The sequence below is a fragment of the Panthera pardus genome, unplaced genomic scaffold (assembly GCF_024362965.1).
Source record: "Panthera pardus isolate Hobbes unplaced genomic scaffold, ASM2436296v1 HiC_scaffold_8, whole genome shotgun sequence".
Taxonomy (NCBI): Eukaryota; Metazoa; Chordata; class Mammalia; order Carnivora; family Felidae; genus Panthera; species Panthera pardus.
The window spans coordinates 21,904,801-21,921,896 of record NW_026527013.1 but is presented as its reverse complement, the minus strand read 5'-3'; the positions used below and the strand labels follow the sequence as shown (position 1 = coordinate 21,921,896).

The following is a 17,096-nucleotide window of genomic DNA, read 5'->3' as shown; positions in this document are numbered from 1 at the left end:
CAGCTTTTTCAGATTTCTCAATATTGGGGCACCTGGTGGTTCAGTCAATTAAGCATCTGACTTCAGCTCAGGTCATGATCCTGCGGTTCGTGAGTTCGAGCCCCGCGTCTGGCTCTGTGCTGACAGCTCAGAGCCTGGAGCCTGCTTCGGATTCTGTGTCTTCCTCTCTCTCTGCCCCGCCCCTACTCGCTCGCTCTCTGTCTCTCAAAAATAAACATTAAAAAAATCTTTAAAATTTCTCAGTATTAACTAATCTAATGGCTTTAATCTTTTGTCAGTCTTGTTTTTCACGATTTTAAAAGAAAGATGCTGTCATTTAAAAAGCAAAGGAAACACTTAATTTTCGATATTCTTTTCTGCATTTTGATGTTTTTCATGGAAGTACAACTTAAAAGTAATTAAATATCCTACCACACTCCCTAACTCTTTGGTGACTTGCCTGTACTGCATGACTTACTTGGGACAGCCGTTAACAGCTGCAAATATGGTGGGGGGTCCAGTAGGTAGATAGTTTGCTTTTGTCTTGAGAAAAGGCACTTATAAATCAGGATGCCATCATTATTTGCCACAGCAAAATAATACTATATTGTCAAATCCTTAAATTGCTGTAGTTAATCAAGGAAAATTATGTCGGGATGTTTCAGCAAATGAATTGTTCATGGTATGTGTTGGGCCTTGGAGTGGAAGTTCTCTTGAGGGAAGAATACTTGGCTTTGGCTTGGAGACAGGTCCTCCGTGATCTGAGCTATCTGGTAACTTGTCTGTCTTTCCTCACCGGTGACAGTGACAGGCTCAGGGGCAGCTCTCAGGGCTTTCTTGCCAGTTGCATGCACTGTGCATTTGATATGTTGGCAGACAGAGCTGATTCTTGGATGCGTGTCTGAACCTCTACAGGTCCACTTTTGGCAGAATCGAGTGTGACTCTTATCCCGTACCCATTAAGCTATCGTTATGGCTTCCTTATCTTTATTTCTTCTGCAAACATGCCTTTGAAAGTGTTTGGGTCTCTTTTGGCAGTTTACTTGATAATGTACAAGAGTGGAAGGCGTATGTCTTATTTCTAAATTCTAGAGTATTTCTTCAAGGGAAGAAGAGAGGATATAAGTAAAGTTTTGTCAACGTAAGTTGATAGTTCTGCTGGGTTTATTTTGATTATCCACATGGAATTCTTTCTTAAGAGTTGGGCTTTCAGCCCCCTATGAAAACATTATTAAATGCCCCTGTTCAGCCCAAAGAATGTTCTGAGCCTAATGTATTGCATATCACAAACTTTCTGATCAGTCTAAGTTACATGGGTGTGTCCATCAGAGGGAAACTGGAATCTTGTATTTGGAGTCTTGTGTTTCGTGTGTTCTTTAGCCAAGGTTGGAAGAGGCATATTTAAAGAAAGATGGTTGCATGTACTTGCCATATATGGAGTCTTTTCAAAGCCCAGTCTGATTACTCTATGTAGGAGCAATCCTTAGCCGCGAGGAATAGGAACATAACCAAAGATACTGTGGAAGATACTGCTTATATCTTGTCTATAACAGAGCTTCCTCTGTGTTCCTTGTCAAAGGGATGTCAAAGCTAAATTTAATCTGTTTACTTACATGTAAAATATTCCAAGATTACTTGTTATTCATTAGACATTGATTCTGCTTGAAGCGTTGGTGGTGTTTTATAGTTCTGTGAACAGAAGAGGGGCTGTGAACCTGGATTCCAAACATGGAAAACTCTTCACATCAGGCTGCATGAAGGCTCAGAAAACAAAAGCCAACCTGGTAGTGTGGTAGTTAGTGTGCACAGTCACCTGCAGGACACATAGCCAGACATGGAGCCCAACAGTCAAGGACGGTTTTAGTGAAATTGAAGGGTTTCTCTACCAGAGAACAGGTTAGGAAAAAAATTCACGTTGATGATTTCATTCATAAAATGAAGCCATTCACTCACTGTATCAATGTTTTCACTCCCTTTGCAAGGACAACTGAAAAAAATCCAATTAAACTTTTATTTCTGTCAAAAAAGGAACTTTAAAGTTGTGATTGGCCATGAATGTTTTTGTAGAATATAATGACGTTAATTCAGCATGAATAAAAATTTGCCATTAAAAAACTTTTGTACACTGAAAACTATAAGACATTAATGAAGGAAGTCGAAGAAAACACAAAGAATTGGGAAAATATTTCATGCTCCTGGATTAGAAGGAGTAATATTGTTAAAATGTCTATACTGCCTTAAGCAATCTACAGATTGAGTGTATTTCGTATCAAAATTGCCATGACGTTTTTCACAGAAATAGAATAAACGATCCTAAAATTTGTATGGAACCACAAAAGACCTCAGATAGCCAAACTTGAGGATGAAGAAAAAATCCAGAGGTATCACAGACCCAGATTTCAAGATAAACTACAGAGCTGTTGTATGCAAAACAGTATGGTACTAGCACAAAAATAGACACATAGATCAGTGAAACAGAAGAGAGTACCCAGCAGTAAACCCACACATATATGGTCGAGCTAATTTCCAACAAGGGAACCAAGAATATACCATGGGGAAAAGACAGTCTGTTCAGTAAATGGTGTTGGGGAAAGTGGACAGCTACCTGCTACTATCTTATCTTACACCATACACAAAAAATGAATTCGAAATAGATTAAAGACTTGAATGTAAGACCTGATATTGTGAAACCCCTAGAGGAAAACATAGGTGGTAAGCTCCTAGACATCAGTTTTGGCAATGATTTTTTGGATTTGACACCAAAAGCAAAGGCAGAAAAAGCAAAAATAAACAAGTGAGACTATATCAAACTAAAAGCTTTTGCAGAGCAGAGGAAACCTTCAACAAAATAAAAAGGCATCCTACCAAACAAGAGAAAAATGTTTGCAAGTCATATATCTGATATGGGGCTAATATCCAAATTATATAAAGGACTCATGCATCTCAATAGCAAAAGAACAATCTGATTAAAAAGTGGGCAGAAGATTTGAACAGACATTTTTCCAAAGAAGACATATAGATGGCCAACAGGTACATGAAAAGATGCGCCACATCACTAATATCAGGGAAATGCAAATTAAAACCACAATGAGTTTACTCCACACATGTTAGAATGGCTCTTGTCAAAAATACAAGAAATAACAGGGACACCTGGGTGGCTCAGTCAGTTGAGCATCTGACTCTTGATTTCAGCTCAGATCATGATATCATGGTTCGTGATATCAAGCCCGGCATCTGGCTGTGCACTGACAGCACAGACCCTGCTTGGGATTCTCTGTCTTCTGTCTCTGCCCCTTCCATGCTCAAACTCTCTCTCTCTCAAAATAAATAAATAAAACTTTAAAAAAATATATAAGAAACAACAGGTGTTGGAGAGGATGTGGAGAAAAGCAAACCTTCATGCACTGTTGCTAGGACTGTAAATTGGTGCATCTACTACGGAAAACAGTATAGAGATTTCTCAAAAAATTAAAAATGAAACTACCATATGATCTGGCAATTCCACTTCTGGGTATTTATCCAAAAAAATGTAAACACTAATTTGAAAAGATATATGCACTTCTGTGTTTATTGTAGCGTTATTTACAATAGCCAGAATGTGGATATAACCTAGGAGTCCATCAATGGATGAATGGAAGAAGAAAATGTATATATACACAATGGAATATTATTCAGCCATTAAAAAATTGAAACCTTACGTTTTGCAACAATATAGATGGACCTTGAGGACATCATGCTAAAATGAAGTAGATCAGATAGAAAAAGATAAATATTATATGATCTCACTAATGTGTGGAATCTTTAAGGAAGAAAAAAAAAAAACAGGATGCCTGGGTGGCTTAGATGGTTAAGTGTCCAACTCTTAATTTCGGCTCAGGTAATGATCTCACAGTTTGTGAGTTCGAGCCCCTCATCAGGTTCTGTGCTGATAGTGCAGAGGCTGCTTGGGATTCTTCCTCTCCCTCTATCTCTCTGCCTGTCTGTGCTCACTCTGTCTCTCTCTCTCTTTCAAAATAAATAAACTTAAAAGCTCATGGATATAAAGAACAGATCAATGGTTGCCTGAGGTGGGGGGAGGGGAGATCAAAAGGTACAAATTTCCAGTTATGAAATGAGTAAGTTATGGGGATGTAATATACAGCATGGTGAAAAGGCATCCTACCTTTTATTGTATGTTTTTTAACTTATTTATACTCTATTTTATGTGTTAGTTTAGTCTATAAGCATAATTAAAGCTCATTAAGTTTTTGTTTTATAAAAAAAATGTGTTCTTTCATGTAATGAGGCAATGGCTGTGTGGTGTCAAGACCACTGGCCTAAGAGTGAGAGTACCTGAGTTCTAGCCACAGTGCCAAGACTGTTTTCTTCTGATTTGTAATAAGCTATTTAGCCTTTCCATGAACCTCAGTTTCCATCCATAAAAGTGCACAGTGAGACTTCTGATCCAAACAAGATGGCCTAGACTTACTTGTCTCTCCTTGCTTCTCCCTGTTAAGTACAACTATAAAACCCAGAAATAACACAAGAGACAATCAGTAGAACTCTGAAAGGTGGAAAGGGGAAGACTCAGAACTGGCAAAACAGCACAGCAACAGGGTCTTACAACCCTGTTGTAACAGGGTTACAGAAGGTGTAACCCTTACAGAAGGTGGGAACCCAGGCCTGGTATTTGCTGACCTCCAACCTAGCAACACAGGACAGGTCAGGTAGGCTCATTCCCCTCCTGGATCAAGTGGTAGTCCTGCCAACAATATCAGGTGAGCCCAGAAAAACTGGCAGAAAGGATTAGAGGAGCCCTGCTGACAATGAGTGGCCACCAGGGGGAGTGCTTTCCCTCCCTCACACGAAGGGGAGGGAAGGGTGGAGGAGGAGTCACATCACTGGCCGAGTCTGGGAAGCAGTCTTCATCTGTGAAAGTCAGAGGCTCCCTTCCAGGACAGGCACACCAGGTGGCCTAGCCATGGGGAACTCCTCCCACACCTTCAAGATACTTGGCTGAGAGCCGACTAAATTCTTACTTCAAGAAATTATAAAAAGAAGAACAAATTAAGCTCAAAACATACAGAAGTAAGGAAAGAATGAAGATAAGAGCAGAAGAAATCAATGACATTGAAAATATGAAAAGAGAAAAATTAGTGAAACAATAAGCTGGGTTTTTAGAAAACTTTTAAGTTTATTTTGAGAGAAACAGAGACAACACAAGTGGGGGAGGGGCAAAGAGAGGGAGGGAGAGAGAAAATCTCAAGCAGGCTCCTCACTGTCATTACAGAGCTCCGTGTGGGGCTCAAACCCACGAAGCAATAAGATCATGACTTGAGCTGAAACCAAGAGTTGGACGTTTAACTGACTGAGCCACCCAGGCACCACAAATTAAAAAAAGGTCAATAAAATTCACAAACCTTTTTAGCAATACTAAGAAAAATAAAACACAATGTACCAGTATCAGGAATGGAATAGTAGGTATCACTATAGATTCTCCAGACATTAAAAGGGTAATAAGCTAATGCTGTGAACATTTAAGTACTTTATTTTTCTTTAATGTTTTTTTTTACATTTTTTAAAATTTATTTTTGATAGACAGCACAAGTGGGGGAGGGGCAGAGAGAGACAGAGACAGAATCCAAAGCAGGCTCCAGGCTCCAAGCTGTCAGCACAGAGCCTGACACGGGGCTTGAACTCACAAACTGTGAGATCATGACCTGAGCCAAAGTCAGACGCTCAACCGACTGAGCCACCCAGACACCCCCTGTGAACAGTTTTATAGTCATAAACTTGATAACTTGGAAGAAATGGACCAGTTCCTTGAAAACCCAAACTACAAAATTCAACCAAGACAAAATAGATAACATGAATAGTCCTATAGCCATTGAAGAAATTGAATTCATAATTCAAAAGAAAAAAATCTCCAGGCCTAGATGGTTTTACTGGAGAATTCAAAGAGGAGTTAACACTAATTTTACATAGTTTCTTCCAGAAAACAGACAAGGAGGGAACAATTTTCAACTGATTTTATAAAGCCAGTATTACTCTGATACCCAAACTAGGCAGACAGTACAATAAAAGAAAACCACAAACCAGTATCTCTCAAGAAGTAGGTTAAAAAGGGGGCACCTGGGTGGCTCAGTTCGTTGAGCATGTAACTTTGGCTCAGGTCATGATCTCACAGTTTGTGAGTTCAAGTCCTGCGTTGGGCTCTGTGTCGACAGCTCAGAGCCTGGAGCCTGCTTCAGATTCTGTGTTTCCCTCTCCCTCTGCCCCTTCCCTGCTTGCACTCTGTGTCTCTCTCAAAAATAAATATTAAAAAACAAAAAAATTTTTAGAGAAGTAAGTTTAAAAAAATCCTCAGCCAAATATTAGCAAACTCAACAGTATAGAGAAAAAGGTTTTATTCCAGATCTGCAAAGCTGGTTCAGTATTGAAAATAAGGGGCACCTGGGTGGCTCCATCAGTTTAGCACCTGACTCTTGGTCTCAGCCCAGGTCATGATCTCACAGTCATGAGATCGAGCCTCTTGTCAGGCTCCGCACCAAGTGTAGAGTCTGCTTGGGATTCTCTCTCTCTCTCTTTCTCTGCCCCTTCCCCACTTGTGCACACACACATAACACTCTCTCAAAAATAAACATTTTAAAAAAATACATTGAACATCAGTTTAATCCACCATATCAAAAGACTAAAGATGAAATAGAAATATCACATGATCATATTTAGTGTTTTTGATGCAGGGAAAAAACCCATGTCCATGCATGATAAAAACTCTTAAGTTGGGAATAGAAGTAAATTATGTGATCTTGATAAAGAGCATCTGCAACAGACTTACAGCCAGCATTATACTTACAGTGAAAGGCTGAATGTTTTCCCTTTAAGATTGAGAACAAGGCAAGGATGTCCACTGTCAACACTGCTGTGCAACATAGCACTGAAAGTTCTAACCACTGCAATAAGGCAAGAAAGAAAAATAGGCCTACATATTGGAAGAGAAAGGGGAGATAAATAATAAAAATGTTATTCGCAGATAACAGACTAAGTACAAATTCCTAGAACTAATTAGTGAGCTTGGTAAGATATGAGAATACAAGATCAACATTCAAAACTCAGTCACAATTAAAAACTACCATTTAGGGGCGCTGGCTGGCTCGGTCGGCAGAGCATGTGACCCTTGATCTCGGGGTCATGAGTTAGAGTCCCACAGTGGGTGTAGAGATTACTTAAAAAGATAACCTTAAAAACAAGCCACCATTTATAGCCCTTACAAAGAAAGTTAAGTACTTGGGCATACATTTAACAAAACATGTATAGGATCTGTGTGCTGAAAATTACTGATGAAAGAAATCAAAGAAGATCTAAATAAATGGAGAGATAGACTGTACTTGTGCATTGAAGTACTCCACATAGTACAAATTCACCTATTCCCAAATTGCTCTGTAGGTTTAAAGCACTTTCTTCTATCAAAATCCCAACAATGTTTTTTGTAGGCATAAACAAACTTATTCTAAAACTTCTATGGAAAAGCATAGGCCATAGAAGATAAAACAATTTGGAAAAGCATAAAGTGGGGGGAATTATTAAGGCCTACTATATAGCACAAGAATCAAGACAGTGTGGTACTGGTGGAGGAATAAACACATAAATAGGATAAAATAAATCTGGAAATAGACCCACACAAATATACCCAACTGATATTTGACAAAGGTGCAAAATACTCCTCAATAAAGAGAGGAGAGCATTTTCAACAAATAATGCTGGATAGAACATTTAGACCAAAAGAAAACCTTAACCTAAACCTTTTTATGCAAAAATTAACTCAAAATCAATTACCAACTGATGGAGCGCCTGGGTGGCTCAGTTGGTTAAGCGTCTGACTTCGGCTCAGGCCATGATGTCATGGTTCTTGGGTACAAGCCTGCATCAGGCTCTGTGCTGACAGCTTAGAGCCTGGAACCTGCTTCAGATTCTGTGCCTCTCTTTCTCTCTGCTCCTGACCCTCCCCCCGCCCCCCAAATCTTTCTCAAGAATAAATAAAACATTTTAAAAAAGTGATTACCTACTGAAATGTAAAACTATAAACCTTTTAGGAAAAATCATAGAAAATTTTGTTACTGCGGGTCCATCAGGAAAGAATCCTTGACACCAAAAGCATGATCCATAAAAGGAAAAATTGGTAAGTTGGGCCTTGTCAAAATTAAAAATCTTTGCTCTGGAAGGACCTTACTAAGAATGAAAAACAAGCTCCAGATAGAAAATATCTTCAAACCACATATCCAACAAAGGCCTAGTATCTTGAATATCTAAAGAACTCATAAAATTCAACAGTAAAAAACGTCCAATTAGAAGGGGCAAAAGACATGAACAGACATTTGACTAAACAAAATATGGATGACAGAGAAGCACATGAAAAGATGTTCAGCATCATTATTAGCTTCTAGGGAGATGTAAACTAAAACCACAGTGAGATGCCACTATATACCTGTCAGAATGGATGAAGTTAAAAATAGAAGAACAGATGCTGGCAAGGATGCAGAGAAACTGGATTGCTCATGTTACTGGTAGGAATATAAAATAGTACCAACACTCTAGAGAACAGAGTTTCTTCTTTAAACTGGACATGCAACTTCTGTGACTCAGTAACTGCTTTGGGGCATTTAACCCAGAGATGAAGACTTACATTCACACGAAAACCTGTGCATGAACATTCATAGCTGCTTATTTGTTAACTCAAAACTGGAAACACACCATGTGTCCATCAGTGGATGAACATTTGAACAGGTATGGCCACACCATGAAATACTACACAGCCGAAAAAGAGAGTGGGGGTGGGGATGAACAATTGGTGCAAGCAACAACTTGGATGAATATCCAGAGAATTATGTTGGGTTAGAAAACTCAATCTCAAAAAGTTGCATGTTATATGATTCCCTTTATATTCTGTAACATTCTTGAAATGACAACATTAAAGAAACAGAGAACAGATTAGTGTGTCTGCCAGGAGTCAGAGATGGGGGAGAGGGACCAAGGGAAGAGGGTGTGGCTATAAAAGTCCACCAGGGATCTTTGTGGCCACAGCAATGTTCTGTAACTTGACTGTATCAATGTCAGAATCCTGGCTGTGAAATCATACTATAGTTTTACCAAACGTTACCAATGGAAGAAACAAAGGGCACATACAGTCTCTGTTTATTTTTTCCAAGTGTGTGTGAAGCTACAATTATTTCAAAATTAAAAGTTTAATTTAGCCCTTTTCCTTTGGAGCGCCACTGAAAATCCTGGTGTCGCCATGGTGTTACCAGTATTGCAAGAACAAAACATACCCAAAGTCTCACTTCGGCAGAAGTGTCCCTGATGCCAATATCCACATCTTTGACCTGGGGCAGAAGAAGGCAAAAGTGAATGGGTTCCCACTATGTGGCACATGACGTCAGATGAATATGAGCAGCTCTCCTCTGAAGCCCTGGAGACTGCCTGTATTTTTGCCAGCAAGTACATGGTGAAAAGCTATGGCAAAGATGGTTTTCATATCCAAGTGCAACTCCACCCCATCCCCATCATCTGTATCAACAAGATGTTGTCCTGTGCTGGGGTTGACGGGCTCCAGACAGGTATGTGGAGTGCCTTTGGAAAACCCCAGGGCACATGGTTAGGGTCCACAGTGGCCATGTCATCATGTCCTTCCAGAAGCGTGTGATTGAGGCCCTACGCAGAGCCAAGTTCAGGTCCTCTGGCCACCAGAAGATCTTCATTTCCAAGAAATAGGGCTAAGTTTAATGTGGACAAATTTGGAGACATGATGGCTGAAAAGCAGCTCATCCCAGATGGCTGTGGGGTCAAATACATCCCTACTCATGGCCTCTTAGACAAACGCAGGCTCTGCACTCATGAGAACCTCAGCACTGCTCCCTCCTTATTCATGCCCACCAATAAATTCTACTTCCTGTCTTAAAAAAAAAAAAAGTTTAATTTTTAAAAAAAGACATAATGATATCTGCACTGCCTGTACCAGTCATTTTAAGTATGAAGGAAGGTGCAGCCTGGGCCAAGCTGTGAGTATCATGGTGGGCGCACGTGGTAGCAATGAGCCATAGCTATTCATATGTTTGTTTTGACTTATAATTCAGTATTTCTGTTCCACCTTATCCAAAAAGTGTTTACAGTGGTTTTTATGTATTGTTAACCTTTAATTATAAAGTTCATTTATCTATTCACCAAATAGTTTTTGAAGGTTTTCTTAGTGTTGATCACACCACACGTGCTGGGAATGAAAAAGGAAAAGAAGTGTGATAGGCTGAGCTCAGCCCCAGCATTTCCATTTCCTGCGTGAACGATGTTGATCATAGGCTGGATGTGGAGCTGGTGTTTGTTTTTATTGTAATTACTGATTCCATATTTCAAGCTTCGAAAGATTGATGGAGGTTCTGTTGTTTGGTTCTGCTGGTGGGTGAACTTGGTTTTCGATAATTAAGACACTTTTTTTCCCATTTCACTGTCAATTTGAAATGCATCTCACAATGTTGATTCTTAGTTTAACAGCACTTTCCTTTCTTGGTAACACAGAAAATAATGGTACCTCTTACACTTAGTGGCACCTTAGGCTCAATGAGATCTGGAAATCATGTCTGAAAACTTTCTTTCGCAATTTTCATCTGAATATTTTACCTATCTTAATTTTATTAATAATTTTATTAAGCAATTTGAGAGGCTTTTTTTTCTTTAGAGGAACTCTTAACAATTTGAGGGTTTGATGGTAAATTCTGTTGGTGGTAAATTCTCTGACATTCCGTGGTAATAATATAGTATTTACATATACTCAAATGTTGAAACCGCATTTCCCATTATCTTTTTTTCTCCTTTGTTTTTCAAGTGTCAATATACAGCATCTGGTTTTACGATAAGAATGACTGTCACCGCATAGCCAAACTCATGGCCGAGTAAGTATTTCTTTTACAACATAGATCTAATTAATGATATATGAGAGATGAAAAATCACTTTCCCCCTCACTTCTGTTTGCTACTGAGTCTACTAATTTGTTTCTCCCCTGATTTCCTGCTTATTGTCCAAAAATTGGAAGAGGCAGAAAAGCTTAAAACTAGAATTATCTGTAACCCTACTACTCCCATTGTTAGTGTTTTAGTCTGTTTCCTTCCCGTCTTTTTATTTGTACATTAGGTCGGTGTGTGTGGTGGTTTTTTTACAAAAACAGATCACCCTGTACCTCCTACTTTTCAGTTCAACAGCCTTTTTCCAGTTTACGCTAAAGAGTCCTCTGTGGCATTTGTAATTTTATCCAGTCCTGAAGACAAATCTTAATTTAACCAAACCCTTATTGTTAAGCATGTGCTTAGGGCTGACCCCAAAGGACGCTATCACGCCCAGGGCACAGGCAGGTGGCGCTAGGCTCTGGCGAGTGGAGTGGTGCGGCGCTCCGCAGCCAGTAGAGAACTCCTGCCCACGCCTCCTTGACGTGAACTCCGCTGTGGCGCCGACTCTAGGTGTAGTGGTCCCCCAGTTCACTGATGGGCTGTGTTCCAGGAGATGCTTTGTATGTCAGAATCTTGGAATTGGAAAGCAATTTCATTGAATGAGAGTTCTAAAGGGTGGCTTACTGTCTTTTCTCAAGCTAGCCCGCAGGAGCCACCCCTCATCTGGCTTCTCTGTGCTGCTGGTGCTGCTGGTCTGGGTTCTGGGAGCCCGAGACACCGTGGCGCTGGAGAGGCCTGCGGTGCTGCGGCCACCAGTGTATTCTGGCTCACCTGTGTTTCCTTTTCGGTTTTTGCCTAAATCTCCCCAGAGGTGTGAACCCCCACCCCATCATCGGAATTCCTTTCGTTCTCCTGCAAGATTTTTATCTACATCTTTGGAAGAAAACTGTCTTAATTTTTTAAGAAACAGTCCAATTTCACACTAATTTCTATAAAAGTGTAAATAAATAAGCCCCAAACCTCAATTCCAGGCATATTTGCATTTTAAAAGAAGCCCATATGGCTAAAGCAAAGTTTTAATCGAAGACCACTGTCATGTCCTGATTGGATGTCTGTCCGCCTTCTGCTTTGATGGCTCTGGCCGTGAGCTCACAGGATAGGCTGTGTTTATTACTGTGGGCACACACCCCTGAAGACATTGTTCCAAATGAACTTGCATCAGTCATGTTGGAAAACATGTTGCCTCTCTAGAAACACCCTTCCTTCCTTCCTTTCCTTTCCTTCCTTCCTTTCTTTTTTTTTTTTAATTTATTTATTTTTTTAATGTGTTTATTTATTTTTAAGACAAAGAGAGACAGAACATGAGCAGGGGAGGCGCAGAGAGAGGGGGAGACACAGAAGCAGAAGCAGGCTCCAGGCTCTGAGCTGTCAGCACAGAGCCTGACGCGGGGCTCGAACTCACAGACCATGAGATCATGACCTGAGCCAAAGTCAGACGCTCAACCAACTGAGCCACCCAGGCGCCCCCTTCCTCCCTTTCTTTTAATGTTTTACTTATTTTTGAAAGAGAGAGAGAGAGAGAGCAGGGGGAGGGGCAGAGAGAGAGGGGGACAGAGGATCCGAAGCGGGCTCTCTGGCTCTGCACTGACAGCAGAGAGCCTGCCGTGAGGCTCCAACTCACTAACCTCAAGGTCATCATCTGAGCTTTGCGAAGTTGGACACATAGCAACTGAGCACACTTTATTTTTACAACACCTTTCCCTGGAAATGAATTAAAACTACTTTTTTTACAAAGCCATTTACTTATTTGATGACTACTTTTTGTATTTTTGAAAGTGACAGCAAAGGCAGTTTACTTCAAATTACTTAGAAGACACAGATGTATTGATTCTTGGTTATCCTGAAATCCAGAATATTTTTCTGAAATATCTAAACTTTGGAATATGTTAGTATATAGACTTTCTCCTGCAGGTTGAGAACTTTTGGGCCCCAAGTAAGAAATATGTTTCTTTTAGCTTTAATAGCCACTTACAGGAAACCATTTTGAGCTTTTGTCTAAACTGTCAGGGCCAGTGGTACCCCTCATACAAGACTTCAGGTGGTAAATGAGGCAGAAGACTGAAGGCCTATCTGAAAATATTGTACTGAAACCAAAAGTAGGATGAGGAAGTAGAAACAGAAAGCAAAAGGGAAAAGGAGCATTTGAGTTTCTTTCACAAGAAATGCCCAAAAGAAGCACATTTGCTTACGCTTCCAGCTGGTTTTACTAGAAGCAGGGGAGTTATTGAAAGTGATTAGAGAGTACCCTCATGAAACTGTTAGTAATGAGTTTTCAAGTGCCTGGCCTATTTATGGCCGAAGAGAACACCTTATATGTTAACATGAACTTTGTGATAAATGGTGTCATGGTCACCAAAGATAAAGAAAAGACTGCTTTATCTTTCTTTGCTCTGACTTTGCCTGTGTACAGCCTCTGTTTGCTACATAATTCAGAATATTATCTCTGCCCACCAGAAATACAGGTGTGTATTGGCATATTGTGTTTGTGTCTCAATAAATGTGCCTGTCGGTGCCCATTCTGTTAAATCACTGTTTCAACAGCTGCAATATAATAAAAATTCTCCAAGTAAAGAAGGTGACTTATTCCAAAAGATGTTTATAAAAACTGAGAAGCTCTGCGGTAGAGCATGCACACCTCTAAACCTGTACTGTATCCGAATTTAGAAATCCTCTCTGGTCAGTGGCAGGGTTGAAAATCCACTAAACTTGGGAAATGCTGACTCTCCTAAAGAGGAAATCCACCCTGCCAGAAACTCTTCCTAACAATAAATACTTGTTTGAACGGTTGCCTACGAAGACTGAAATTTGGAGAACTCATGGAAGTGAGCCTTATTCATGATTTATGGGTAGTCTTGAGGGCATATTTGAGAAGAGGGTGCTCCTCAGAGAGTTTGGATTGGAAGAGGCCTGATAGAGTCCTGGCATCTTTCCTGTCCCTTCTTGCCACCTGGACATGCTGTTGAAAGCAGAAGTGAACATTGTAAAGAGGCCTCTTCCACTGGTCTAATAGTGGTGACTATTAGAAATGTTTTTGGGGCACCTGAGTGGCTCAGTGGGTTGAGCGTCCAACTTCAGCTCAGGTCATGATCTCACAGTTCACGAGTTCAAGCCCCGCATCGGGTTCTGTGCTGACAGCTCAGAGCCTGGAGCCTGCTTTGGATTCTGAGTCTCTCCCTCTCTCTCTGCCCCTCCCCCGCTTGTACTCTGTCTCTCTCAAAAATCAAACATTTTTTTAAAGTTAAAAAAAAGAAAGAAAGAAATGTTCTTTTGGGGGGTGCCTGACTGGCTCAATCAGTAGAGCATGCAGTTCTTGATCTCAGAGTCTTGAATTGCAAACCCCATGTTGGGCATAAAGCTTACTTTATTAAAAAAAAAAAAAAAAAAAAAAACTGAACCAAAATTACAGATCCAGATACAGTCTGGAGCAGGGATGAGGGGAATACCAGGATGGACAAACCAGGCAGCCTGGCAAGAGGGAGGAGAAACAGGCTGTGTGACCAGAGTCTTCAATGAAGGTGAATTCAAGCTGGTGCAGCTTGTAACTGAGTACAAATACAAGTCTCTTGAAATAGCACTCTTTTTTTCCCCCTCGTTATTAAAGGAGTGCCTGTTAATTATGGAAAATGAAGAAACGGACAAAAAAGGAACGGGAAATTGCTTGTGATCTACCATCAAGAAATAACCAACGTATATCTCTCCAGTCTTTTTCTCCTTTGCAACAGGCCTCACAGTTGGGGCCATATAGTCTTTCTTGACTGGTATGGATATAAATGAGACAATATGGATGCTAATTGGTCTGATCTTCATATCACATACCAGTCTTCTTTCATTCTACTGTAAAGTCTGTGACTGTACATTTATTTCAGAAATAATCATCGTATTCAGAGCTATAAGCATCTAGATAGAGAAATAACACCATTACTGCAAAGCAAGATCTTCTAAACAGAAATCTTGCCTTAGGAGAAGATTCTGGTCAAGTAAATTTGGGGAAATGTATAAGCCCACCCTTCTTGGAGAATCAAATATACTTTAGTACGTTAAAAACTCAGAATGAGTCTGCTGTTGAAAAAAAAAAAAAGTGCTTAATACTGTTTAACCCAGTGTTTTCAAATAAAAGAACCATCCCACGCACATGAATGGGAGCTCCTAGGCAGGTTGTTTTAAAGCAGTGAACTGACACTAAAGTGGCCTATTCTTGTCCTATTCCTGTTGTTCAAAAAAACCCAAGGGGGCACCTGGGTGGCTCAGTCGGTTAAGCGGCTGACTTTGGCTCAGGTCATGATCTCGTGGTCCATGAGTTGGAGCCCCGCATCGGGCTCTGTGCTGATAGCTCAGAGCCTGGAGCCTGTTTCAGATTCTGTGTCTCCCTCTCTCTGACCCTCCCCCGTTCACACTCTGTCTCTCTCTGTCTCAAAAATAAATAAACGTTAAAAAAATTAAAAAAAAAAAACAAAACCAAGAAACAGATCTTCTGCTACTGAATTGTTTTATTGCCTGTCCTTATCACCATCCAGAAAGTTTTCAGCTTATACAATAATCAAGTTATGCTGTGCCCATAATATCCTGTGGCAGGTAATCCTGTTCATTAGAGCTGGGATTAAAACCTAAATGAATCTTAAAAAGAAAAAGACCCCAGCCCTCTCTGGCATTCTTAACCCTCAACTTTTCTTGCTTTATTTTCAAGTGCAGAATTAGCCTGAGCACCAATCAGAATGAATAGCACTGCCATGATCACCCTGACCTCACCACCCACTTGGTGATTTCTAAGGAGAGAATAAGGGAAACCTTTGAAGATTTGCTGAAATCTTTTTTTTTTTTTTTAAGAAGCTCCTCTCCCTCCCTCTCCCTCCCTCCCTCTCCCTCCCTCTCTCTCCCTCTCTCTCCCTCCCTCTCTCTCCTTCTCTCTCCTTCTCCCCCCCTCCCCCAGTCCAGTGTCAGTACAGACTTGCCACAGTGGTTGCTCAGCTATGCACCCTGCCTGTGTCTTGCTGACTACATGCTTTTGAAAATGTACTTCACCTGGTAGTTTGAGTTTGAGACTTCAAAAAAGAGAAATAATTTGGTCATTTTTAACATATCTGCTCCTACCATCTCTAGAAAAGAATTCTGTACTCTGCCCTTCTAACAGTGAGACACATCAGTTGGCATTGTTGCACATGAGCTGGTAAAGCAGTTAGTTATGTACTCCCAATACAGACCGAGGCCCTGCAATTGTATTCGGAGGAAGCGTACCCTATGACATTCTTCCCGCATCCTCAGAAGACAAACACCAGGAGAGTTCGTGGGTCAGATTGTGCCTAAAGAAGTCTTTCTAAAATCTGGTTCTCCTCCTCTAGTGTGGTAGAAGAGGAGACACGGCGGTCCCAGCAAGCTGCTCGGGACAAACAGAGTCCCAGCCAGGCTAACGGCTGCAGTGACCACAGGCCCATCGACATTCTGGAGATGCTAAGCAGAGCCAAGGATGAATATGAGAGGGTGAGACGGACTGGGAGGACCAAGAGGGGAGAAGGAGGCAGGTGGGGAGTAGGGGGAGGGGGTGTGGGGGCATGTGCTGGGGAAGTCACCCCTAGGCCAGCAGAGATAATTAGTCCAGAAAGAATACATGTCTTACAGTTTTTAGCCTAAAAGGGAAAGAAATTTGCTTACGTCCAAGCCCTTGACTTGGTGTGAAAGTTTAGAATGCTCTTTTTCTATTCCCATAAAATTACTGAAAAATGGTTTCAGGGTGCAAAAGTTAGCCTGCAGCAGGTAGTTCTTCAAAAGCTTCTTGCCTGTTCTTCACCCCTGCGGCCTCTGCTAGGGCTTAGGAATATGTGTAGCCTGATCATTTGCACCTGCTAATACAAAGGGTATATTTATGGTCTGCAGTTGGTGGTAGGTTCACAGCCTTCATTAAGCATTATTTGGAATTCTACCCACGTGTGAAGCTTTTCTAGATTTTTTTTCTTTTCTGTATATTAGTTTAAAAGTGAAAGGATGGCGTTTTCTCCCTGAAATTGAATAAAATGGAAGTTGTAGTGCATTTGTTAACTTATTCACTACACACTTACGAACCATCCACTATGGGTCACGCAGTGGGCATTTCATTAGTGGTCTTCAAACTGCGTGGCTTTGGAACTGCCCTGACTTTTCACTTGACATGGGCC

General features: G+C 40.7%; 1 protein-coding gene and 1 pseudogene across 2 annotated transcripts in view; both read left to right on the top strand.

Moving 5' to 3' along the window:
• DCP1A (decapping mRNA 1A) overlaps positions 1-17,096 on the top strand; it is a 56,552-nt gene that overhangs the window by 17,659 nt on the left and 21,797 nt on the right. For both annotated transcript variants that reach the window (XM_019417192.2, XM_053897100.1), the window contains 2 exons: positions 10,832-10,898; positions 16,287-16,425. In XM_019417192.2, coding sequence (XP_019272737.1) covers positions 10,832-10,898; positions 16,287-16,425 — 206 coding nt within the window. The remainder of the gene's footprint in view (positions 1-10,831; positions 10,899-16,286; positions 16,426-17,096) is intronic.
• Positions 8,711-10,823, top strand: LOC109247934 (60S ribosomal protein L10-like; annotated as a pseudogene).